General features: G+C 42.3%; 2 protein-coding genes across 8 annotated transcripts in view; one reads left to right on the top strand and one right to left on the bottom strand.

The window, feature by feature from the left end:
- Positions 1 to 12,973, top strand: part of MIA3 (MIA SH3 domain ER export factor 3) — a 28,593-nt gene extending 15,620 nt beyond the window's left edge. For 2 of the 5 annotated variants that reach the window (XM_085054734.1, XM_085054730.1), the window contains exons 7-29: positions 112 to 243; positions 1,457 to 1,478; positions 3,509 to 3,597; positions 3,748 to 3,825; positions 3,920 to 4,030; positions 4,890 to 4,961; positions 5,163 to 5,267; positions 6,029 to 6,151; positions 6,255 to 6,372; positions 7,067 to 7,122; positions 7,204 to 7,294; positions 7,405 to 7,543; positions 9,139 to 9,240; positions 9,339 to 9,399; positions 9,523 to 9,558; positions 9,650 to 9,717; positions 9,968 to 10,065; positions 10,174 to 10,305; positions 10,508 to 10,576; positions 10,703 to 10,779; positions 10,924 to 10,995; positions 11,613 to 11,769; positions 12,121 to 12,973. In XM_085054734.1, the coding sequence (XP_084910860.1) occupies positions 112 to 243; positions 1,457 to 1,478; positions 3,509 to 3,597; positions 3,748 to 3,825; positions 3,920 to 4,030; positions 4,890 to 4,961; positions 5,163 to 5,267; positions 6,029 to 6,151; positions 6,255 to 6,372; positions 7,067 to 7,122; positions 7,204 to 7,294; positions 7,405 to 7,543; positions 9,139 to 9,240; positions 9,339 to 9,399; positions 9,523 to 9,558; positions 9,650 to 9,717; positions 9,968 to 10,065; positions 10,174 to 10,305; positions 10,508 to 10,576; positions 10,703 to 10,779; positions 10,924 to 10,995; positions 11,613 to 11,769; positions 12,121 to 12,380 (2,268 nt within the window). In that variant the 3' untranslated portion in view covers positions 12,381 to 12,973. Of the gene's footprint in view, positions 1 to 111; positions 248 to 1,456; positions 1,479 to 3,490; positions 3,598 to 3,747; positions 3,826 to 3,919; positions 4,031 to 4,889; positions 4,962 to 5,162; positions 5,268 to 6,028; positions 6,152 to 6,254; positions 6,373 to 7,066; positions 7,123 to 7,203; positions 7,295 to 7,404; positions 7,544 to 9,138; positions 9,241 to 9,338; positions 9,400 to 9,522; positions 9,559 to 9,649; positions 9,718 to 9,967; positions 10,066 to 10,173; positions 10,306 to 10,507; positions 10,577 to 10,702; positions 10,780 to 10,923; positions 10,996 to 11,612; positions 11,770 to 12,120 lie in introns of all 5 variants that reach the window. The other 3 variants (XM_085054733.1, XM_085054731.1, XM_085054732.1) reach the window with 3 other exon arrangements.
- Positions 12,974 to 13,643: 670 nt separating this feature from the next.
- The window catches only part of AIDA (axin interactor, dorsalization associated), a 30,120-nt gene continuing 18,255 nt past the window's right edge, over positions 13,644 to 25,508 (bottom strand). For 2 of the 3 annotated variants that reach the window (XM_085054739.1, XM_085054740.1), the window contains 7 exons: positions 25,079 to 25,142; positions 24,522 to 24,628; positions 22,811 to 22,822; positions 20,003 to 20,125; positions 17,724 to 17,846; positions 17,151 to 17,268; positions 13,644 to 16,258 (listed from right to left, as the gene is read on the bottom strand). In XM_085054739.1, coding sequence (XP_084910865.1) covers positions 16,162 to 16,258; positions 17,151 to 17,268; positions 17,724 to 17,846; positions 20,003 to 20,125; positions 22,811 to 22,822; positions 24,522 to 24,628; positions 25,079 to 25,142 — 644 coding nt within the window. In that variant the 3' untranslated portion in view covers positions 13,644 to 16,161. The remainder of the gene's footprint in view (positions 16,259 to 17,150; positions 17,269 to 17,723; positions 17,847 to 20,002; positions 20,126 to 22,810; positions 22,823 to 24,521; positions 24,629 to 25,078; positions 25,143 to 25,508) is intronic. The other variant, XM_085054741.1, reaches the window with a different exon arrangement.

The following is a 25,508-nucleotide window of genomic DNA, read 5'->3' as shown; positions in this document are numbered from 1 at the left end:
TAGATTATTCTTTGGTTTTATGAGAGGAATGAAAGCACCTGTCAGACTGCTTGTTTTGCCTCGGTGTTTAGTGCAAACGTGCTCATAGCTGTCACTGCTGTCGGTTTGCAGTTGGTCGCCACCCTGCCTGAGGAAATGCGTCCTGGGCCTGATTTCCATGGACTTCCATGGGAGCCTGTTATTATAACTGCCTTAGTGGGAATTGTCACACTTGCTATATTTTTCTGGAGAACCTGCCTTTCAGTGAGTATACTTCATGCTTGCAAGCCTGCTGATGTTTCACTAACTGAGCGGTCCTTTGTATGGTTAAAACTGTTTCAGCATTACTGGGGTCAAAGCAATATGTAGTCTTCTGTTTTTACTTTTTCTGTTTAGAGCATTAATGGGAGCTAAATGCTGGGCTGAATAGCTGAAGTAAGCTGCAGTGCTAAGAAGCATTTTCTCTAAGCTGTTAATTGAAGATTGCTTAGTAAGAGGCAATTTTGAAAGCAAAATAGAGGAGTATGATGTAAATAAAGAAGGCTGAGGAAAGGGTCAGCATATCTTTGGAATGAGAAGCCTTCCATGTGCTTGAGCCTGTTGCTGGCTATATCCAAAACAAGCAGTTAATCCTCCCAACTTCATGTTGTCCAGCTGCCTGCAGGTACTGCATTTAGAAACCTAAAAGCCTCATATTAATTCTCATTGGAGACCCTCTTCAATTTGTCCTCATTCCTACATGGATAATTTTCTGTGCAACAAGAAGTCTATCACCAGCTCTCAACTATAGCAGTGCTTCTCCTTGAGAGCTGAGAATCAAATAGGCCAATTTCTTTTACAGCTGTCCAGTTTAGTCACAATATGCTCTGGAGATTTGTGAAATACTTTATATTTGCCTGTCAAAAATAAATTAAAAGTACATGTTTTCTGTAACAATATTGATAGGTTTTTTCCCTTGCCTAGTTGTGGTATTGAATACACTGTGTCAGTTTCAAATGCAAAACAGTGTTAATAGAAGAGTATAAAAAAGCTGCTGAATTTCTTATTTTATGGTGTTAATTTTGAAACTAGCACCTGTCATGTAAACATATTGCTTTAAAGGGCACAGAACTGGGCTGCAAGTTGGGGTTTTTTTCCCCTGTGTGTGTTTGCAAGTTTGTGGCTGTGGTTTGATACAAAATTACTGCATTTCGTGTGGAAATTGGCTGGGGGCAGTTACTGCTATCCCTTTAGTGAGTGAGTAAATATACGTTTACTAAGGCTCTCAGACAGGGCTTTAGCCTGGGAGCTTTTATTAGAAAACAGCTTAAGCTCGTTTGTAGTGTTACTCAACACTCATTGGCAGTGATAAATGTGTTTTCCATATGCTGCTTTAACCTGCATGTGAGTGATGACTTTTTCTATAGGGAATATTAATAACATTTTTCACTTGCTACTTCTGATGGCTAATCTCTTTGGTTTTTGTTCTCTTCTGTAGGTAAAGAGTAGAATATATCAAGGTAAGTTTCTTTCTGCTTTTCAGTGTAGTTGATGCTTAGGCATGTAAAAGTTGTGAAGATTTTATATTGTTTCAGAGGACCAAGTATTCATCCTCACTCCCTTTCAAGGAGGATGCACAGTCCAAGGTTGCAGTGTAAGCTTGGCCAGTAGAGGATATTTGGTTGAATCTGAGAGTTTAAATTTTGTCTTTGATAATGCTTTGATGAGGAGAAACAATGCAGCTTACAACTGTAAAATAAAGGTAAAAGGCTGTAAAAGAAAGCTCTACTTTGCTCAACATAAATAGGAACCATTGGTTCATGGGGCAGAGTTTGTTTTGGTTTTCTGACCAGCCATGGGTGTACTTTTGCTTGCTGTTTCTCTCAGAAAGCAGGAGCTGGTTCCCCTTGTTTTTTGGATTGAGGGGAGCCTGAAACGGACTGCTGTGCTGTTACAAAGAGACGCTCTAAATGTAGACTGGAATATGCAGATATTCCCATGGGCAGCACATCACCTTTTACAAAAGTATTTCTCCAGCTTCAGGTTTATAAAATAAAAGTGTACTGAATGGAAAAAAAAAAGAAAAACAGCCAAAAGAGGGTGTTTGCTGAAATTCATAATTGAATAAAAAATGAAAATATGGAAGAACTGTCTTCATAAGAACTCTCTGCCTTTTCCTCCCTCACAAATCATTCTACTTACCAGTCATTCCTCTCTAGTTTCATTGTGGTTATACTGCAGTTTCTTTCTGTACAGTTAATGCAGAATTAATGAGCTGAAAAAGTCCATCTTAGATGTCTAAGGTGATTTCTATACTGTAGGAAAAATACTGGTATTGGTGGTGCGGAAATTACTTAGCAGCCCACCCTAAAAAACTGAGGAACATGGATTTAATTCCACCACCCAAATATTCTTCTCTGTGATGCTGTATAGAAACTACTAAAGATCAGAACATACAGATTCTCTTCAAGTGTGATACAGGCCACATTGTTAAAACCTTTGTCCAAAATAGAGGAATATTAACAATGACAAAAATGCTTTAAAACATACATTACATTTGGAGTCCCAAGGATAAAATTTCTTATTCTCTCTTAGTGACAGTAGGAAAAGTAGGAGGCCAAGCTGATGCAGGGATTGCTGCTCTCCTTAAACTGCTGAGAGCTATCTTGAGCCTTGGCAGCCACTTGCTGTCTCTCCTGTGCCCAGAGTGGGAAAGGCTGGGGATGTCCCAGGAGCCCTTGTGTGGGAGGGAAAGGAAGAGTAGCAGTTGCCATTGCACTCTGTGGGATGCAGTTGGAACAACCAGTGCTCCTTGTGCTGCAGGATTTACTGTGAGGCAAATGGTGCTTGGGGCAGTCAGACCCAGATCAAGGTGGCTTAGGGTTTGAAAAAGAAGAACAATTGGGTGGTTTTGAAATAATTCACAATGAAGTAATTGAAGTATGTTAATGATTTTTGTTGAGTCCTAAGGGTTGGTTGGTGGCTTGTTTAGGGTGAGAAGCAAATTCATGCCTAAAGGCTGTTGCTTGGTCACAGCCCTTTTGAGTTCTAAGCAGAGAAGTTCCTTGAGACCTACTGATGCTGTCTCCCAGCTGACAGTCTCTGCTCTGTTCCCAGTAAATCTTTCAGAGCTTCTGTTCTCTTACCTTTGCTGGCCAAGCATTTGGCTCCAATAGAGCAGAAAGGTGGTTGTTAGGGAAGGTGTGGCATCTCCCTGAGTATCCGGCCAGCAGGCTGAGATCCTCACTGTCAACTCTTCCCTTGAAGACACCTCAGCTGTGTGTAGCCAGCACCCTCCTCTGCTCCAGGTTCTGTGACCCGCAGGAGCTTTGTCAGCATTCAATACTTTACTGTCTTGTTTTCAATTCTTACTTTAAGTGAAAGCTGAAGTGGAGATGCAGAAAGGGCTGACTGCCAAGGAATTAACTCCGTCCTGATTTATGCTTTAGTTATTACCTGAAAACGTTCCTTGAAGTGGTAGTAATGACAGCTAATTTTTTCCCCCCAGTCTATGAAGTACGGTTACTGTAAGCTTTCTTTTTCTTCCTAGTGACTGAAAAACAACTTGCTGAAAAGATTAAAAACCTTCTGCAAGAAAAAACAGAAATCTTAGAAAAGTTGTCAGAATACGATCAAAAGGTATTGTTCTAAGTTCTTGTCCTTTGCTTCATAATTTTCTGTTGCGTCTTCAATGACACAGTGCAATAGCTAATATATTTTTATTTTCTATTTGTACTGAATATTATGTTGACAATTTCCTCAGTTCTGTGTGGTTGTTTCTGTGCTTAGATAAAGGAAGCAAAGGAATCAGTGAAAGTGGCCCAAGAACAAAAAGACGTTCTCTCAGATGAAACTGCAGGTCTTAAGGTAAAAGAAAATTAACTGTCTCTGTACTGAAAGCAGAAATATATTTTGCTTTAGGTCTTTTACACCTTTTTTTTTTTTTTTCTTTTTTTTTTAGGACACTGTCAAAGAACTGGAAGAAGCAAATCAGCAGCTAGATAAAAAAGTGAAAAATCTGCACACCATGCTTGAAACAGAGAGAAAAAAGAATGAGAAGAAACAGAACAAGGTAAGAGCAACCACACTTGTGTCTTATGTTGTCCTTAGGTTGATGTGCCCTAAAAGCTGGTTGTGACCTGATGGGTTAGACAGAGGTAGAACAAACAAGGTGAGCCACTTGAAAAAAAGAGAAATTAAATGAAATTTTAGGTTTATCCCAAGATGAAAGGATTAGTCTGATTTATTTTGTTTGGGGTTTTTGTGGGGTTTTACAGGGTGTTTTGGGGTTTGGTTGTTTGGTGGTTTTTTTTGGGTTTTTTTTTTTTTTTTTTGGTAAGATCTTCATGGGCTTGTGTGGTTATGTTCTTTCACACACAAACAGGTGTATTCAAGTCATGGGCCAGTCTAATACTTCTAGCTGGAGCCAGAAAGTTTCTTGACAATATAGGCTGAAGGTTTCAGGGCGATAAGAGACATTTTCTTGCACTTAGAGCAGCATCTTGTTGTACATTAAGTGGGAAGATCTCTAAGCTGGCTCTCTTTTTGTTCAGAGGTGCTTGTTTTCTCTTTCTTATTCTTTCTGAAGCCTGATTTTTCTGTATCAACAAGCTCTTTGGCCTTGTTTTGGTCAAAGGTTGCTGCTAATGACAGCAGCACATGTTCCTTTCGTTGGGGACTGTGCAGGTGTACTGGGAACTTCCTGGCCACGGACAGGCGGAGTCAGGGTGGAAGTTGATTCAAATGTGCTGAATGTTTCTATTCCTTACCTTGCTGATAAGGCAGTGCTATGTTGCTGCCAGTCTAATGGAAGTTTGCTGGTGTTTTGACTTTTCCTTTTGTGCTTCCAGATGACAGAGGTAAAATAATTACTCAGGCTGAGGTATGTGCTAGGCTTACACTAAGTCACTGCTCGTCTTTTTCTTCTATAGCTCTCTGAAACCCAGAAGTCTTTGGAGAAGCTTCAGGAAGCTATCACTATGCATTCTGCAGAGCTTTCAGAGGTAAAGAAATTTGCATCCTCTCAACAATCACAAGTTTTTGTACCAGGAAAATTCATGTTTATGGAACAGAAAATGCTGGTCTGGCAGGTTTCAGGTTGTTTGTGCATGTGTACCTTTTTCTTTTCCACTTAAGTAGTTTTTTTGTAGCTGTTGCTCCACTGTAGTTTGACTTTGTCTTCTTCCTTTTTGTTTCACGTGTAGGTGCAGATAGCTCTTAATGAAGCTAAACTAAGTGAAGAAAAGGTGAAATCTGAGCTTCATCATGTGCAGGAAGAGAATGCTAGACTAAAAAAGAGCAAAGAGCAGGTAAGTTATGCCCAGGCCTGGCAACCTTGTCATTCAAACAAAATATCTGGCCTTTATTCCTAGTGTTCTTGAATGTAGCTTCAGCATGTCTGTGTTTTCTTAACATGGTAGCATTCCACGTTTTCTATTACCATAATAAAATTTAAATGCTTTGTGCCTGCTTGCACAGGCTGTTTGTGCAGCTGAGCCACATCTCTGGTATGAAGGCTTTGCCAGTTCCACTGATTCAGTTTCTGTCAACAAAGTCACAGAAAGTCTGTGCTGAGGTGGTAGTCAAGGCATGAGTGAGAGATTTGCCATTTGGGATCAGGGCTCAAGGAGGTGATGGGAAGAATTGCCAGAAAGTAATTCTGAAGCAAAGATAATTAGCCCTGAAATGTTGGGACAGTTCTTTTTCAAGTAATTGTAAATATCTGTTTTCTTTCTTCATATGTGAAGTATGTGACTTTTTAAAGAATGTGTTTTGATTACCTCTGAACTGAATTAATTACTGATATTTTGAAGTGTGAGAGTTTGATGTTGGGATGTTAGCTGAGAAAATGTCACATTTGTAGAGTCACCTAGTAATAAACTGCAGAAAGATTCCCAGCATCCAGTTCTGCCAGTGGAGCAGCAATGGGCCTGATAACTGAAGTTTACCCTTTATCTGTGACCCATGGTGATCAGTTATCACCGGAGCTGGCAGTAAAATAGACTTTAATTACATACACCATGCACTAAAAATAAAGCAAGTAATCATCTTACCTTGGTGCTTCATACAGCTGCTAAAAGAAGCTGAAGGTTGGAGTGAGAGGCACTCTGAGCTCCGTGAGCAGATCCAACTGTATCAGAAATCTCAGAAGGACATAGAAGAAACACTTGCCTACAAAGAAAATGAAATTGAAGTAGGTTCTCTATAACCATCTTGATTTCAATATTATGCGTCATAAAATATTCTGTCCTACTTCACAAAATGCAGAGCAATTGAACCTTTGATTTCTTTACTAGGTTTTAACTAACTGCATTATGCAGCTGAAGCAGCTGGACATGGATCCAGAGGCCAAGAGGGATGACAGAGGGTGTGAGTGGAGCGCAGGAGATGATCTGGCCAATGGAGAGTTGCCAGGTACAGTGATCCCACCTGGCAGCTGAGGCTTATGTGGTGGTGTGTTCCTGGCATATCAGAGAGGGAACAAGGGCTGTCCATGCATATAGAGCTGCCTGTGGGCTAAGAGGCTGCCAGCTGGAATCCTCAAACACAAAATATCCCTAATTGAAGGGAGGAACTGGCAACAAGGTCAATAATTGCTTTTAGATTACCTGTTAGGTAAACCACGAGTGTAATGACACAGTTGTAAAGACTGTGTATAAAGGTTGGTAAATAAGAGCATTCCAGAAGCTGGGAGTCTCAGCTTTGTTGTTCTGGTACATTTATTTCTGATATGAATTTTTAATGAGCTTTCTGCTTGCCTCCAGATAGATAACTAATTTAGGTAACCACATTTTTTAAATCTGAAAGACCAAAATAGATGTTTTGAAAACTACTCAGGCAGTTTGTCATTTGTGATGTTGCACATGTATTTGCTGCATCTCTGGTTTTGAAATCCTCTTTTTTTTTTTTTTCCCCTTATTTTCTACATATGGTGTATGTGGGCTGGAAATTCCCACTTTTTGATTTTTTTTTTAATTTGGGTTATTTTGACCATGTTAGGAAGGAGACCTACTCCAGATTAAAGTGTAAGGAGTGTTACTATTAACAGTTGTCCGTGGACCTTTCATGGTTAAAAAACAGGGAGAACAAATAGATTTTTCTCTTTTAGATCTTGAGACTGAGAAAATGAAGACTCAGATTAAGCAGATGATGGATGTCTCCAGGGTATGTTACACAACATATCTCATAAATGCAATCACATTATTGCTATGCCTATGATCATAAACTCTCTGCTCCTCTTTTCAGGTCAAAACTATGTTATCCATAGTTGAAGAAGACAGAAATCTGCTGCAATCCAAACTGAATGATGAAGTAACAGCAAGACATGAGCTGGAAGGTAAGTTTAGCAAAATAACTCCTTAGGATGAAGTGCTGTTGGTGGTTTAAAAAGAAACAGAGCGTGTAAGTGGCCATAATGGTTCTTAACTGCAACTGCTTCCCCAACAGAGAAGATAAAAACATTGGAACATGACTCCTCTTCGCTCCAGTCAGCCAAAACTCAACTGGAAAATGAATGCAAAACTCTTCAGCAGAAAGTGGAGATCCTTGGTGAACTGTACCAACAGAAGGAGATGGCACTCCAGAAGTAAGGCTTTCCTTACTCTGTCTGTTATATCATAGCCACTGTCCAAATGCTCTTTGCTCAGAAAGATCAAAGAATTTGGAAGTTGTGGTTGGAATGAGTGATGGCTGCCATTTCGGAGCAGTTGAAGCTGGTACCCTTTTTTCACTTTTTTCCACCATTCCAAGAGATTCTAAAAAGACTGTCAGTGTGCACACAGTATTGCCTTCTACTTTTAAACTTTTGGAGAGGGCACGTGGGTGGCTTGGTCTGCAAATTCTATGGTTGTTCTGTTACATTATCCAGAAGTCTCAAGGAGGACACAGGGCCCATTTGGTTTTGTTTCGGTTACTCTGACTTCAGTTCAATGAGTCTAATTCTCATAATGTAGAAACTTAGTATTTCAGCCTTGTGAGCTTCTTGCATCCTCAAAGGGCTAAATTAAGGCTGAGTTGGTGATGGCAGCTGAGAGGAATGAATTGTGAGCAGTGAGGTTCTGTTGTGTATCTATGTCCATTCCTCATTCATTTGTTTTCTTACTGTAATGTCTAATACCATCTCAGTTTTGTGAGGAAAATTTGAGAACAGGATTCAGGGACATTCTCAGCTAAATTCTGTTGGAAAGCTGAAATTATGATGTAGAACCAATTGAAATTTCTAGGGTTTGAGTGTGTAGGTTGGGGGAAGCAAAGGGTTGGAACTGAGGCTGTAGTGAAACTGCCTGCCCTTGTTAACGTCAGGTTCCATGTGTAGTAAACATGGAATGGAGAGGTGGAGGGTAGCCCACCCATCAGGGAAAACTTCCTCTTAACCTCTGTGAAGAATTTCTTTTCCTTCCAAAATTTACAGGAGATTACACTGCCTCTTCTTACTTCTTGATTAGAATGAAGAACTTCTTGCCAATTTTTTTCTGGAAAAGTGCTTTGACTTGTAGCCAAGGAAATGGATTATGTTGAACTGGCTGTTGGCAGTAGTTAGCTTGCTACTAGTTTAATGGTTTCAATTTTGTGGGATAGCTCTTGTAAGTTAGGAACACATTATTGACCTCTTAAATACTTCCAGAAAAATATAAAAAATCAAAAAAATAGTGAATCGTGGAGTTATGAAATTATAAAAAGACTGTGGAAATCAGTCATGTAGTAAATTGGTATGGAGAATACTTGGGAAAAACTTGCCACATTGTTAATAACTATTGGATGTGTTTGTCACCTGGGCCCTAAATTTCCCCCTTCTCACCACCACACATTCATTTCTTCATTTCCCCTGGTTAGTGTCAGTCCTGTGTATTTCCTTGTTTGTACCTTTGTAAATCTGAATTGCAGTCTATGCAATTGCTAGGAAAACTACAGGATCTAAAGGGATGAACTGTCTGCAGTTGATAGATTCTGACAGATCTTCAGAGGCTGACAACTTTCTAGTCAACTCCCTGTTGTTAATTTTGGGTTTTTATACACAAATAGTTTGTTGATATTTTTCCGAAAAAAATCTTTTTTCTCTCTGTGATCTCACTCTTTATTATAGATTCTGACATTGCTGTTGTTGGCAGGGGAATACCTTGATTTTGAGTTGTAATAGATGTAGAATGCTGGACTATATGGTGTATTTTTTCCCCTATGCAGAAAACTAACCCAGGAAGAGTATGAGCGTCAGGAGAAGGAGCAGAAATTGAGTGCTGCAGATGAAAAAGCTGTGCTGGCCATTGAGGAAGTGAAAGTTTACAAGTAAGTTGAATTTCTGAAGATTATGATTTTCCTTTTATTTCAGCTATTGAGGAAAATCCATTCAAAGTATCTCCTTCCCCTCTTTTCCTTTTGTACAGGCAAAGGATCCAAGATATGGAGGAAGAATTGCAAAAAACAGAGAGATCTTACAAGAACCAGGTAAACTTGTTGCTTGCTGCTAGTTTTTGTGTCATCTTTTACTTTATCATTCCAATGCTCTGTGGTGAGTTGTTGGAAATACTGGTAGTTGGATAAAAACGAAATAATTTCTTTTCTTCTCAGATTGCTGCTCATGAGAAGAAGGCACATGACAACTGGGTAAGAATATTCTTCTTCTTCTGATGCCAACAGTTTGTACTTCATTTCATATTGGTACCATTAATGCAGTTGACAACATTTTTCCTACCAGCTCATTGCCCGCTCAGCTGAGAGAGCTCTGGCTGAAGAGAAAAGAGAAGCAGCCAACCTGAGACAGAAGTAAGTACAGAACAGATCCTCTCTATTGCTCTTTGAACATGCTGGGAGTTCTTGGGGGAGAAGAAGCTCAGAATGTGCAGTGCATTTGTGAGTTAGTAATTTTAACTGTTGTTAATCTGTTTTGATGGTTAAAATAACATTTCTTAGTGAAAGCTGTAACATTTTACAATGTAGTTTGCCTTATTAACATTATAGTAGATACTACTCATATGTATTGCTTGAATAAGAAACCTTTATTTTTCAAAATCAGATTAATAGAAGTAAACCAAAAAATCATCATGCTTCAAAGACCAGTCATTGTAAAGCCAACTCCAGGCAGACCTGACCGCCAGATCCCACCGCGACGAGGTAAATGCTGCTGGTTCTCCCAAAACCTCGGTCTTGGAGTTGCTACATCATAAAAACACAGGGCTGTGATAAATGGTAGAAAAGTAAACCAAGTGGTTTTATACTTAGGGCCGTTAAGCAGAGATGGCTCTTCTGGCCCCTCGCCTGTGAGTGGAGGAAATCCATCCCCCACCCAGATGATTGACGTCCCTGCCCGGCCCCTCTCTGCTCCTCGGAGGGAAGGCGCAAGGGGGGAATTTGGTAAGCACTGAAGTTCCCCTTCTGTGACAGCTCCCTCTTATGCTACAAACCCAGGAACACTAAGGTCAGATCTTGGTTCTAATAATGGTATTGATACCTGCTTTATTAATGCATAAATAAGTGGTTGTTGGTGGGGTTTTTTTAATAGAAATAGCTCAGGCCCGTGTTATTTATGGTCTCTGGGGTTCTTGTTTCCCTTAAGGTACAATGGTAGATGGCCCCCCTGCCCCACGAAGGCCACCAGAGCTACCTGGAAGGATGTCTGTTCCTGGTAAGTTGTGTGGTCTGCAACCAACTGCAACTTACTCAGTTACTCTTTCCCTTCAAAATGGCAATTTCAGGCACACCTTCCCTACCTTAGGCATGGTAGGACACTTAGTCATGCTTCTCTTTTTAGATATTGGGCCTGCTGTGGCATCCCTGATCAGCAGTGAGCCAAGAACCTCCTCCCCTTCCACACCAATGGATGGAGTGGTGAGTTGAGAACACCCCAACCTTCAGGAAACCATTCTAATACATGATTCACTGTACTTCCCACTGCTTCTTTAACTGTATCATGTTTTGTCTTGTATATATCCTGTCACTCTCCCTATATGCTGTCCAAAAAAACCCCAAAAGCAACCCTCTCCTAAAGAGTGTGAAGCCCCCAGTGTAACTACAGATTCACCTTCCTCCACTGAACCAGCTGCAGTGAGTATTCAGAGGCTGGACATGGTGATGCTGCTTTGATGGAGAGGAATAACAGGCTTGGTGTTCTGAACTGCTGAATAACAACTGCTCTGTGGAACTAACCAAGGGCTTGTCCCTCTGTCTCAAAGGGCTTCTCTAATGATGAGCAGTTGCTCTCTGGTTTTTGTGGGATTGAGGAAATGAGATGTTTGTTGTTAAGGACTGTGGGCACTTTGGAGTGACTACAACAATAATCCTAAGCAGCTGACTTACCTGTGGTGTTTAAGCACAATTCCATGTGTAATTCAAAGTTCCAGGTCCTTTACCAAAGGGGTGTCACCAAGGACACCTCAACAGGGATAGAACTTTTCTTTAGTACAAGTTCATATAAACAAACTTGTCTCACTAACCACTCACTTGTGGGTAGTGCCAGCAGCGCTCTGGGAGAAGGGATGATGCTGGTGCTGTAACTGTCTCTGGTTTCTGCCTGGTTAATGTGGTTTGGAGTATGTTTGGTTTATTTTTCTTTCTCTCCCCCTTTGTACCTGTTTGCCTCTGGGTGAGCAGTCGGGTTGTTCAGCATTGTCAGTCCTTGTCTGCTACAGTAACTCACTGAAGTGTAACCTCATCTTGCCCAGGGTAATGTTGGTGCCAAAGGCCCTTCTCCTTTCCCTGGGACACCTCTGATGAGCTCCCCAGTGATGGGACCTCCGCTGCCGCCACCCGTTCGCTACGGACCGCCGCCACCTCCTCTGCGGGGACACTTCGGGCCTCGGCCTCTCCCTGGGCCCCCAGGTATGGCTGCAGTGTCCTGTGCTGACACTTCACTTCTTGGAGTCTGATCTGCTTTTCCTGAGCACATGGCTTCCTCGTGCTCAATGGGCTTTAGCTGCCTCAATAAGCTTGGATAGGGTGGGTTTTTTCAAGCCTCTTTCCTGCCAAGGTATTTTGCCTTGTTTACTCTAAAATGGAAACCAGCAGCCAAAAGTCCCTAGAATATAATTGATGGGCTTTGAAGACTTGCATGTGACAGTGATCCACTCCAGAGCTGCTCCAGAAAATGACAAACTGAGGAACTAATCAGGAGCTCCTCTGTTTAGGTTAAAACAAGATTTCATTTAATTCTGTGATTTCCTTTCCTTTTAGGCTGTGGTGCTCCCTTGCCACCTCCACCTGGAAGAGATTTCTTACCGAGTCCACGCTTAGGAATGAGAGATTTGCCTCCTGGCCCACTGCCGCCTCCCCCTGATCCCAGAGGCTACGTCCGCGGGCACCCTCCCTTCCGCCCTCTCGGCCCTCCTGGCCCCAGGGATTATCCTCCAGGCCCACGGCTACCCCCACAGGCTTCCAGGGACTATGCTCCTCCTCCCAACAGAGACTTGCCTCCGCCGGCACCCAGGGACTGAGGGCAGCCGGCCGCAAGGACTACGCACAGCCCCAGCGCAGGATCCCTGCCTGCGGCGCCCGGCCAGCTCCGCGGAATTGGCTCTGTGTGCTTCCCACGGGCACAGCTCTAGGAAATGGCTCTTGGTTTGAAGACATTGGTCCCATTTCAGTATATCTCAGCTTTTGCAGGATTAATTTTTATCCAGTTGCTACAGACATGTGCATTTATGATCACAAACTCATCCATCCACTTGGGCTGCAAGAACCTTTCTGTGATGGACTTGAACCTACTCTAAAAGTGCAATAGGAAGGAAGTACCTGTGTGGAGAGTTTTAATTCAATGTAGCCTTTGTAACCAGTTGGCGAATGAACTAATTTCGTTAAAAATGTAAATCAAATCATTTCCTGTGGAAATAATTTTTTAAGTAAAATGCTATCCAACCTGCCTTCTCCATCACATCATTGAGCTGCAGTTACTGTAGGCCAGGGGTTTACATGAGGACTCTGAGGTTCTGGGTTTTAAGATGTCTGGTCAGAGATCAGAAGCACAAATGACACTGTATTCAAAGGAAAGTTATAATAAAAAGCAAAATTCCTTTTGCTAAACCCCAAAGGCTTTGTTTCAGTGCCATTTCTTGGTCAGAAAGGACATTGGTTCAGTAATGTGACAGAAAATGCTACAGTTCTGAGTACAAGAATTGAATCAAGGCCAAATTAATGCTGCTGCAGGGTAATGACCATGTTACCCCCAGGCTCAATTACTCTGACACAATATGGACTTGCTGCATGTAATGAGAATCATGAAGGATAAAGCTTCCAGACCTGGAAACCTTGATGAAGTTGTGGAGCTGACCTGTGTTTCCACAGTGCCTCTCTGCTAGAGAAACTTAGAACTTCCCTAATTGCTTTCTGCTTTCAAGAGCACCTCGCAGCATCAAGCAAGGTTTGAGAGTTCAGTTTTCATCTTACTCAGGGTTGAGAGCAATTCAGCTTCTTTAACAGGAAGGCTGGATTGGCAGAGCCTTTGTACTTGCTTACATCAAAAAAAGAAAGTAGTTTTCTGTAAAGCCACATGGGGATATGTAAACCACGTAAACCTCTGCTGCAGCTACCATCACTGAATAACTTTGAAAACACACCCTACACTTCCAGCTGTTCAAGTGTTAGTGCAAGTATTTGGAATACCAGGCCTGTGCCTGTCTCAGTGAGTACGGTTTCTCACAAGTGCACAGTGCAAAAGTCAGCCTGAGGGAGGAAAAAAAGGAAAACAATGCAGAATAATAAAAAAACCCTACTGGGAGGCCATTACAGCTTTACTGCCAGAGTACAAGCAGCCATTAAAGTTGCCATCTAGGTGCTACATTCTTACAGTACAAGTGTAAAGCTTTAGATTTCAGATGAAAGACAAGCTGGAACATCACTGGAGCATGAAACCATCCTGAAGCCTGTGGTGTGTGCAGCAACAGTCCTGGCACTGAGACGGTTCACAGAAAAAAGTCAAGGGATAGAAGCAACTTTAAAAATGGTATTTCACACTCAACAGACATTAATTCACAATTAGTTAAATACAAAGCTCTACTTGTGTATTTAACAAAAATACTTCAAAGTTGACATTTCATATAACTGGCATTAATACAGACTTCTACAAGCTGGGGAAGGGTTCAGGTAAGCAGCAGAAACGATGGGTTTGTACTTCAAGGGACAGTATTTCAGTTTGCATGGTGGCTAATGACACACACATTGATGAAAACTGTGACTGGGAGTCAGGTTCTCCAATTTCAGGATCTTTCCTTCCCCATACAAGCCTTTGTGATGCTCAGTGTCTCCTCCCTTGCCCATCCCAGCTACCAGTAACAACTTAAAAGTTGGATGGAATCTCCCTCTGGATGCACCAGGAGTCACCCTGCACACACCCAGCTGCAGTGCTTACCCTGGATGGCAGAGCTGGACTGAACTCCAGAACCAGCCCTTCCACCTTCCAGGGACACTCAGTACCTGCAATTCCTCAGTCAGAAAATGTTCTGAGCCATCCAGGGACCACTAACAGGTAAATGGGCCTAGCTCAGATCTGTTTGCAGCCACAGACTAAGGCTTTGCTCTGTCCTTTACCAGAGTTCAGAGGAGATTTATATTTGTTTTTTATCTATGTAGGTATCCTCCTTTTGTGTGGTGTCCAGAATGCTGCATTCAGAGGTATTTCCATAACTCATAGGGATATTTTAATAGTCACCTATCAGCTTTAAAACCACCGGGGTATTGTAAAGACCCATAAACAGGACAATTCAACTGCCCTTTTTCCCCTCCAACCAGCAGTGGAATTTGAAAGTGTTGCTGACTTTTGCTGTAACACCTAAATAACATCATCCCTAGTTATATCAGAGCAAAGAAAGGCAAGAAGATTAGGACATTCAAAACCAGCTTTTTATCCTAATCACTATGGTAAAGCCAAAAATGCTGAACAGCTGAGTGGAGACAGACAAATAGCATGAGGAAAAGTAACATCCCTTCCCTTAACATATGATGTAACATCTTAGGGTGAGGTGACAGAAAAGAGGAATGGATGATACACCTGCATCCAGCCTATTTAAAATAATTGACACTATTCTGGAAGCTGGATCTTTAGTTAGCATAGCAGAGTATTCAGGCACTAGTTAGATATGCAAGAAGTTTATCAAACCATAAAGTATCATATTAAATATCCACGCAAATATATGAAAGATTTGACTGGGTTCTACTTCTGTCCCTTTTTCAGGTCAAAAGGTGAATGCAAGTGTGTCATAATAAGCCAATGTCCTGCAGCTTATTACACACCAAATCAAAAATATAGAAAATAAATGATAATTCTATCTACTTACATAAAAAGGTAATTTTTTGAGTAAGTTTCCAGACTTGCACAAAATATGCAGAAAACTGCATACAATCAGTTTCCATAAGAACAGCAGTTTCATGTAAAAGGTGGGTCAGCCTGCTAGCCAGATCTGCATTATACAGAGCTCTGGAAAATTGACACTTCGACACTGAGAGCCTGTCCTGCTGTCACTGAAATGACAAAATGCCCACTGCCACCAGGAGAAAGCCCTGGAGAAGGCCTCTATCCCCACCCACCTTTGCAAACCACTCTGTAACAAGAAAATAATAGCTCTACAAGGGAATAACAGGGATTGAAAGGATTGTAACATGTATCCAAAACTCAGGCAAGGCTGTTAAATCATAGTTCACTGTTCTCATCTGCAGTTCTCCTCCCGACCTGACCACGCAGATTCATGGCCACACACCTAACCTGAATCCTCCTCTCCCTCACTTCAAAGCACTTGCAGTACCTAAAGCTCCTTCCCAGCCTACCTCCTCCTTCTCCCAGTCTTCTGTCACTCTGCCCACTCCAGAGGACTCTGAAATGCAGATGAGAGGAACTACACTAGCACAGCAATGTAAACAGGTAGTAGGCCTGCCACATCTTTATTGCTGCAGGTTTGGCAAAGGGGCACTCTCCATCCTTGGGGGGAGCTTGAGGAAAAAGGAGAATAATGGTTAAAGATAAAAGTGATGAACAGCAAACTTAGGAAAAGCAGTCAACCTATTTCAGGGCTCCTGGAAAAACCTGTAGCTGGAAGTTACTGAAAAAAAAACCTTGCACTTGCATGGTGGGCTTGTTCCTGCCCCCGAAGTAGTGCTGTGCAGTGGGTGATGGTCCCGTGTGACCTACTGGCATGAACAGAGTCGTCTTCCTGCCCCTCGGAGCCTAAGGCTACTACACAGCTACCAGGACTTGTGGTTCAGTTCACAGAGGTCTCACAACTGGGGTCATTCCTTGTGCAATGTTTGATGGAGGTGAAGGTAAAGTGGTTTCTTGGTCAACAGTTGCAGTTTCTTCCTTTTAAAGTCAGTGGGTTTTTTGTACCTGTAACCACAAGAAAGTGCATTAATCCAAGCGCTAAATGGCTGTGCAGGAAGATGAAAGCAAACTAGAAAGCTTGTCCTGTACAGATCTTACTACCCTTATCTTTTAAATACATCTCACAAGGCTTGCTGGAAGCAACAATAATGAGTAGATTTACAAGAAAAAATGGTATTTTCTCTGAATGATTCTTTTCACAGCAAAAAAAAATCCAGTGTGTAAATAAATCCAATATTTTTGTAAGGAGATTCCCAACATAATAGTCTGGATTGTAGGAGACCCACTATCTGTTACTCAGTACGTCAGAAGTGCTCCAGTTAGCATCGACTAAGCAGTCTTCCAAGAGGTGCCCAGAACTGCAAGGTTCACCCTCTTCTTGAAAAAGAAACCCCAAACCCCAACCCTCAAACCCCTCTCCCAGACCTTCAGCCATTCAGCAAGAGGTGGATGCACACCACAACCACTCAATACTGCTTTGACATGTAGATAAAGTTAATTGCAAATCAGTTTCTCATGCCTCAAACCACATTTCCTCTAGAGAAGTTCTGTACTAAAAAATTGTGAGTTGATTATTTTTTTAAAATATAGCAGATCTGACACTCAAGCTAAGCTCCAAATTAAAATCTCCCCTACAGACTTTGTTAAATTCACACAAAATTAAGTTACAAGCACCAGCATTTTATTTGGAAACTGTCTAGTTTCTGCAAAGGGTCTCCAACCATCTTATTTGCCTAAAAGCATTTTATCTTCCCTTTGTTATGAAAAATAAAATATTCCTTATGGAAGGCAATCTAATGAGTCCAAGAAACCTTTCTTAATACCACAAGCCACACATTTTAACTGAAAGCTGATTCATTTCCTCTGTCATTGTCATCCATAATCGTGAGTCACTTACAGTTCTATAACAATTGCCCCAGGTTTAATTTCATCCATCTCCATGAAGGCAAAGCACTTGGTGCTAGTAAACCTTTTCTTAGGCTTGTAGTGTTTGAATTCAAAGAAAATAGCTGCACCTAGAGGGAAAATGGTTGAATAGAAAAGTTAGCAATTATGGCTAACAGTTATCTGAAAGCTTATCTGCCATCAAGTTGCTCTACTTAAATTGAAGGGAATTATCTCCAACACTTCTGTTGTTTACTCAAAAGCTACACCGTGTTCTTACAATGCTCATCACACTCTCAACAGCTTAAACTCTTCACTCCATTGCTCACACCCAGGTAACAATGACTAAGCAGGTGATAAAGCAGCTCAATACCTGTGTAGCAGAGCAGACTGCTCTGTTTTTATCTCTTTTCATTTCTCCCTTGCCTGCAAGCCATCCCAACAACCAATTTGAAAGGGACAGGATGCAAAGGTCTATTTTTATCCTTGTCTGGATCTTGAGCCCTGCAGCATCAGCTCAGGAGCAGCCCAGTGTTTGTGCTCCCAAAGTTCCTGGGCCCTGTTTCACGTCTCTGGTACCACATACCTTTTGTTAGTCTTTCAATGTGTTTCTGAATCTCGATGTCCACATTAAAATGGACATATGTGTCCTCCTTCCTCAAAGCCACAGGAGTATCTTGTACAGGAGTCAGATCAATCCCATTCAAATCTGCAGGAAAGAAACAGCATGAGAATGGCAGAAACTGCTCAGACTTTAAGGTTCAGCTTTAATAGATTTATGAGTCTCTCCTAATACTGCCACAAAAAGTTAAGGCACACCTGGATGTTTCCACTAAGCCTAAAAAAGGGGCAATCATACCCCTTCACAGTCAGGTAATTTTCTTTTTGATTGCAACATGAAAGCAGTTACAGTTCTGGCAATATTTCAGATAAAAATTTGGATTATCCCTCTTTTTTATTTGTAAGAGTGCATTTCTTCCTGCTGTCAGCAAAAGATTCCATTCCCTGTGCACATAGTACTCCAGCAGGGCTCCAGCCCAAGTGGGATACACACCAAAGGCTGCCCTCCACACAGGGCAGAGGTGGCACAGCTCACACATCCTGGGTATGCCCTGATTTGTGCATTATTCCTCTTTCTACAGAGGCATTGTGGGGCCACAGGTTGTGCTGCTCTGGCACAGCCAGTATTGTTTCTCACTAAGCCTCTGTTGTTTCCAGGGACACATTTGTCCTCTTACGGTCTCCTGTCATTCTTGGTCCCTTTCCCTCTGGCAGAGGAAGTTGCTAAATTCCTCTGTCCAAGATTGCAGGTATGGAGTGCACATGTCGTGCTTGGAGCACAGGTGAAGCTCTGGTGCACTAGAGATTCCCTTCATCCAGAGCATGGGCTGGGATTGCCAATGCTGCATCTGGAATGAAACTCTCTCCAAATCTGCAGAAGAGCAGCTTGCTTTAGAACGAAGGAAATCAGCTACTAAGTGTCTTCAGACTCCCAACAGTGACAAAATGAGTCCTCTGAGTTACTTTTCCTGACCAAAAATCTTGAGAAATAGAGGTATCAAAACCACTATTAGCAGACTCAGCCATACCCTGCCCACACACTCACTTTTTGATACTATTTTCTCCATCATTACTCGGCAGCCACCATTTACAGGTAAATGAGTTTGGAAACAGGGAGCCAAACTCATTTACCTGTAAGCCATGTTAACAGAGACTTTGGAAAGCAAGCCCAGCAATACAGTCTCCCTTAGCTCCAGAAGGGAAATGAGAGCAAGCACCTCTGGAGGCAATCAGCAGTTCTAACAACATCCAGTAAGACAAACACTTCAGTGGCAAGGAACAAGGAATGTTTGCTTTCCAAGCCCTGATAAAGTATTCAAGGGACATTTGATACTGTGATCCTTCCTGCTGCCAGAGGACATGTCTGGTGGAGGAAGCACTGACCACACATCTAACAAGTGTTTCATCCCTACATTTGGTATCCAGTAGCATATCTGAAGAGGACACGTACAAGGTCATTATCACAACTGTTAATAATGAGAGGATATTGGCTCAGCTACTAATTTTTACATGATAAATAAAAAAAATCATCTGCCTACAAAGACTGTAAAGAAAAGCAGAAGTAAAGCAGCACAAAGTAAGGGTAAGAAAGTTTGACTACAGGGGCTTACTGCTAAGAAATGCAAAATGGGGGACAGATACTCCTCCTAGAAAGAGTGTGAATACCAAAAATCTCAGCCTCAAAATATAGCAACTATGTTACCATCCGAAACAGAGAAATCCTAATGCTGCCTATCCTGGACTGACAGAGAGAGGTTCTTCCAGATTTATGGAGGCTCTCAGCCCTCCACGCTTTGGCTGAAACATTTCACTTCATATTTTTTATTTCACTTGCAAGCTTTGCTTCCCAGCTGCATAGCCATTCTTCTAAACCTCAAGCCCTAGTAAGATTATATCTGGATTACTAAAAAATCAGCTAAATGAGAGGGCAAGAATGGAGTCAGTGGTCATGGTTCCACATCTCCAGAAAGCCCAGAGACATGTATGTGTGGGGAGTACACCCAGTCCCAGCAGATCTGTACTTAGCTGCAGATGCCATGGTGGAGAAGTAGGGCAAAGTCATTCAGCTCCCCTGAGTGGACAAGGCACCCCTGAGTGCACAGAGAGGAGGACATCCTGCAGAGATTCACCTCCCAGTAGCTTTCAAATACAGAATATTTCCACCCTTAATTAAAGCAGAAGCCCTAAATCCACAATAGAAGCACCAACAAACATTTTTTTCTGGCAGGCTGAAAAATCAATAGAGCTTTCAGTAAATGCAGTCTCTCCAAAGCAGCACTGAGGAGGCAGAACAGAAATCATTACCCTTTACACTGACTGTGATGTAAGGATCAATACACTGCCCAGCATCTTTCAGACCAATTTTCTCTATGTTGATGGTGAGTAACGTCATCCCGGGTTCAGATGGCAATCTGGGCAATAAAGTACCTGGAAAGAGTAAAGCACATTATTAACCCTTGGTGTCATCTCACTGCAGAGGCCTTGCTTGGGTCATCTTCTCTCATGGAAGATGCTGTTCTTAGGGGGTTCAAAGTCCAAAGATTTATATCCCAATAGTACACAGCACTATGGGGATGTCTGTGTGCACAGACACACAGCACCATCTGACAGATTTCAATGCCCCTTCACAAAAAACCAGGACTACCTCAAGTCAAATCAATTGATAAAAAAACTAATGCAATAAGAATAGAGGGGGGCATTGTTATTTCTTGCTGTCATGCAGAGTAACCCATTCATAGAACCCACTTGATATAATTTTTGAGGATTAAATTTGGGAGGCTGGATTCAATCTGCAGTTGCAGGAGGTTCAGACACTTGATCAGGAGTCCCACCCCACTGAACATGACTTGGCTGCATGTTGAACATTTAGACTGGGAGATTAGGGAGGAAAATGGCATTGTTGCAAACCCCATAGCACATAAAGGAACCAGAAAATTGATTCTTAAATGAGTTCTACTGGCCTCAAAGAGGGAAAAAAAGAACAGTGTTTGCATCCTCCAAGCTCCCTTCTGCCATAAAGGAGTTTCCAGTGCTGCATCAAGAACATTTAACATCAAAACTTGGTGGTAAGCATAAATGAATCCTCACATGCTGAGGAAGACAGTCAAGCTGGCAAGAAATCCAGACTGTTCAAACTCACTAAAAATCATGATATTCTGTCATCAAAAATGGAGTAGGTTACTTCATGCTGAATTTAGCAAAAACTGGCAAACTCCAAGCACCTCTCCCCTATTAGATGAACAAGCACCAGGACAGAAAATGCTCAGGCTTGTGGGCAAGTTTGATTTAAAGTTTTCATTTTCTAATGAAAAAAAGAAGTTATCCCAAGGCTTGAGATCTAAACAAAGTAATAATTTCCTTTGACAAGTCGAATATAGGTTTTTTCTTGACACTTTTATCTGTCTGAGGAGCTGTAGAATCATAGAGCTTTTGTCCTATGAGAGACTGGCTTTGCAAGAAGGGACCCTGCATTCTGCTCTGAGAACTACAGCCACAGCTTCAGCAAGATTTCATGGGCGTTCCCCACATCCACTCCCCATCTCAGGATCACATGCAAGACTTGAATTCCCATCTCTGAAGCTGTGTTTCTGTATTTCCTGTCTTGAGGAACCTCATGGCCTCCAAAGCACTGTGTCTGCAGACACCTTCCAACACAGCACAGCAGACCTCAACCCAGTGTTCTGAGCAATGGGAGGCTTCTCACTACAGTGGGAGAAATGTTAAAAAGCAAATGTAGTAGAGAGCCTCATTTCTGCAAAGCAGCACATGCTCTAGTTAATCTTGCTGTCTTTCCTGAAGAGATGTTCAAAGACAGATCTTATTTCAATCTCAATGAAGGTAGAAGCAAGCCTGCCCTCTCTTTGGCACAAAATTTTGCTCTGCCATCTCTCAGTTGTCCCCTAAAAGCAGCACGGCCCCCAAGAGCCAGGAACAACTGCAGCCTTCAGTTTCTCTGTCCATCACTCAAAGGGGTGAAGTGATGTGATTCTTGATAGAAAATTCACTTGAAAAATGCCTCAGCCTGGTGTTTATTATAAAAACAGTGGCTTAAGAGAAATTATTTTGTTCTTGAAGAATGCTTTCCAGAATGTGTGAAATAGCAGAGTTGCAATGCACAGAAGAGTCAAGCTCACTTCCAGGAGACAGAAGAACAGTAGGACAGATAGAATCCAAGGAACACTGTTTCCTTCCCACCCCAGCAGGAGGAACAGCCAAGCCAGCAGTGGGCTAGAGCAGCTGACTGCAACCTGTCTCACTGAGCCACAGCCCCAGGCAGGCCTGCCCTGGAGCCTCTGCAGCCACTTTACACAGGAGCCACAGGAGGTGACAGTGCCCTCTCTGCGGTACAGCCTTCCTGGGCTGGGCACCACACCCCTATCTGCCAGCAGGCCTGGGCCCCTGAGCAGGCTCACACTGAGGCCTTTCAGGAGAAAACTGAGCCATGCAGACACAGCCACAGGGCATCTCTGCCAGAGGGGGATGGAAACACCTACAAATGGAAGAAGTATCCTTCTCCAAGTGTGTTTCAGAGACAGTGAGCCAGCCCAGCAGCTCAAAGCCACCAAGACACAGGCATTCGGGCTCTCCCCTCCCAAATCCCAATTCAGAGAAAGGGGGAAAAAAGTGACAAGTCTCCTGCTGGGCTCACAAAGTGGAATGGCTCACAGAAGAGCACAGCACTGGAATAAAGTCATATATAACCAGGAAAAAGGCAGGAAACCTTTGCTGTTAGAGGCAGTAAGCCATTGGTCAGTCCACCTCCACGCAGCACAGAAGTCTAACTACACAAATACTCTCTGTGCAAGATTTCCCATAAAATGTGTATTCCAGTAAATAAAATCTGGCTACACCTACCCTTGGCTACACCACAACCCAGAACCTCTTCATTAGTACAGCAGGACTTCTGGAGAGCTGTGTAAGGTGAGTCAACAAACATGACCTTCTCATTTCCTCATACTGAAGGCAAATGAAGACGTACACATAGGTGCCCAGTACTGTGATTGTTACCAAGAATTGTGTTGAGAGGATTGGCACTGAGAGCTAACTGAAGAGGACAACAGCTACATGAACATGAGCACAGAAATTACTGTACATACTAAAAGGTTCTCATACCTTTGTTGGCTCCTGGGTTAGATGAATGGGGCAATGTGATAACGATGAAGCCATGCATGGAGAAGACAAGACCATGGTCAGTTAGACAGTACAGTCACACACTATGGATTAAAGGCACATCAAAGCAAGGAGACAACTCTGTCAATTCAACAGGGAAAGTTCACTTTACTCATAAGGCTCACCCCAGAAGGCTGCAAACTGCTTTTGTTTAAGCCTCATCACCCAGGGGAAAACAGCAGACCAACCTCCAGCCAGGTAAGAAACACCACAGTATTTGCCTTCAGTGGGGAAACAGGTAGTACAAAACCACCTTAAGGGTTTAGATTATTGTAGCTATGGGGCCATTTACCTTAATGTGAAAAAAGTCATTTAGAAAAGTCACATACACAGTCTATTAAATAGATAGCAATGTAAAACAGCAGTCAGTCAGGACTTGCTCTCACCTCCTCTCAAAAGCATGATTTTACTGAGGAATAATTCTGTAAGAAAGTATATGTCCCAGCCTCTCCTCTTTCCAACTTGGCCACTCTCCTTTGAAAATGATTTAACTCTAAACTCAGCCTGTTTATCACCTACTTACACTCTGTCTAAAGCCCATACACAGCTTCTCTATCTCCTACATGCACACAGCTCTGATGGGTTGCAGAGGTAACTCCTGGCACTGTGGCAATGGTAACAGCATTGCTCATTCACCACTACACCAACAGCTACTCAAGGTCTCGCTGCTGCACTTGGGACAGACAGAAGGCATCTCCAGAAATGGATTTATCATGGTGAATAACAAGGATTGAGACAGCAAATGTCAGCAATCAAACATCACAATATATTGTAGCCTGTTTGGGAGCTTGGCATGAACAGGTGTAGACTGTGCATGTCCACATCAGGTCAGCCTGCAGGGAACATATTCAGCACTGTGCTTGAGCTCACATCTGAGGACACAGATATGTTTTCCCCAGACATAAGTAATGCAACACCCCAGCTCTTCTGACCATAATTCCACTACCGCTTTCCTTACTTGTTATCTCATTGCTGAAATACAAAATTTGCCAGCCGGCTCTGAAACTAAAAACTTGTTTCTTTTGCAAAGAAATTACACCAGGAGCCTAAAGATGTTCTGCTGGAACATCTAAATTGTCAAAACCTGAAGCTACAGGAAGATCTTTTCTAGAATCTATAAGTACACCCAGTTCTACAAGGGCTTTCTCATGGACAAGGACTTAACCTATCAAAATCAAAACCCCTCTTTCTCCTCTCAGAGCTTGGCTTCACTCCAAGCCACAGTCTAACCAAAAAATGCCACACAAAAATATCCAGCAGCAACTTACCACACCTCTAGGAGGATGTGCTGCTCCTTGCAGGAGAAACATTGCCACAATATACATTTGAACATATTTGAGACACTTGACATAGTTAAAAAAGTGCATGGGATGAAAATACAGAGTTTGAGTCAGGAATAAAGGCAAATTATTTGAGGTAGATGGTACCACCCTCACAAGTTCTCCATACAACTGTTTCACAGTAAGATATTGTTTGCTGAGAAAAAAAATTCACTGGCTACCCTTGCGGTTCTCCAATAAAACATCAGGTTTTGTTTACATTAGCCTGTAGCTCCCCACCCAAACTTTTGAAATCACAGGTGGAAAAAGAGGTTTCTCAGAGACAGAACTCAGAGGTGCTACAGAGGCTGGCATGGCAAGGCTAATGTCCCTACCTGGAACTCTAGCAGGAAAAGAGTCTGGAGACCCTGCTCCAGCTCCTCCTTCCTCATCATCCTCCTCAAACTCCAAGTGCTCCTCTTCTCCAGGTGCTAAAATCTTCCTGTAAAACACAAGAAAGAAGAATGAGACCAACACTCACTCATCATCTGGCTGTCAATTCACAGGCAGGATGTGAGGACAGAGCAGGGACAACTCTCTTTAATTTCTTTTAACTTAATGTCCTCCTTAACTTCTACCTCTGCCTGCAGACTTTGACACAATGCAGGAGCTCAGTCCAATAGAAAGCACAAAGTCTAAAACCAAGAGACAATAATGGCAATTTCAGAGAGATGGAGGGCTGTACCAAGTACCAATTTCACTAAAAGCATGCTCTTGCTTTTTAGTGGTACCTAGACAAACAGAATTTCAAAAGTTCTTTTATTAACTGGTTTACATAAATCAGTATGGCAAGCAGATATCTCTAGAAATGTGTTTCAGGTGCACACCAGGTCCAGGCCATGCTCCCTTTCAGGCACATATCTGTACATGAAGTGACCCAGTTCTCTCTTACCTGAGTGGAACAGGCTGAACATCAAAGGGGAACTCCTTATTGTAAGTGAGGATATTCTTTAAGACTGCAGAGAAGGGAAAAAAAAATAAAAATCCATACTCCAAAACCAGCATTAATTCTACTACTTTGCACAGCTATGTCCATTCTCATGGCATCTTCACACACAAGTAACAATAACTAAATTAAAAAATAATCAGATCATACAAAAAACACCCCTCTTCTCTGATATTTTAAACACCAGTACAGCTATGATCATGGTAACATTTAGACAGGTCAGCTGCAACTGCAGTACAAGATCACCACCACGCTCACACAGACAGGGAAGATAAATGTGGCAATAACCAAAATCTTCGTGAGAAAAAGCTACAAGCCCCAGGGTGATGGTAGCAATCTTTGGTGGCTATTGGGAGCAGGGTGGTGGTGTTACTGG

This window comes from Lichenostomus cassidix, chromosome 3 (assembly GCF_008360975.1).
Source record: "Lichenostomus cassidix isolate B80296 chromosome 3, HeHo_3.0, whole genome shotgun sequence".
Classification (NCBI taxonomy): Eukaryota; Metazoa; Chordata; class Aves; order Passeriformes; family Meliphagidae; genus Lichenostomus; species Lichenostomus cassidix.
Note: the sequence above shows the minus strand (reverse complement) of the source record. Positions and strands in the feature narration are given on the sequence as shown.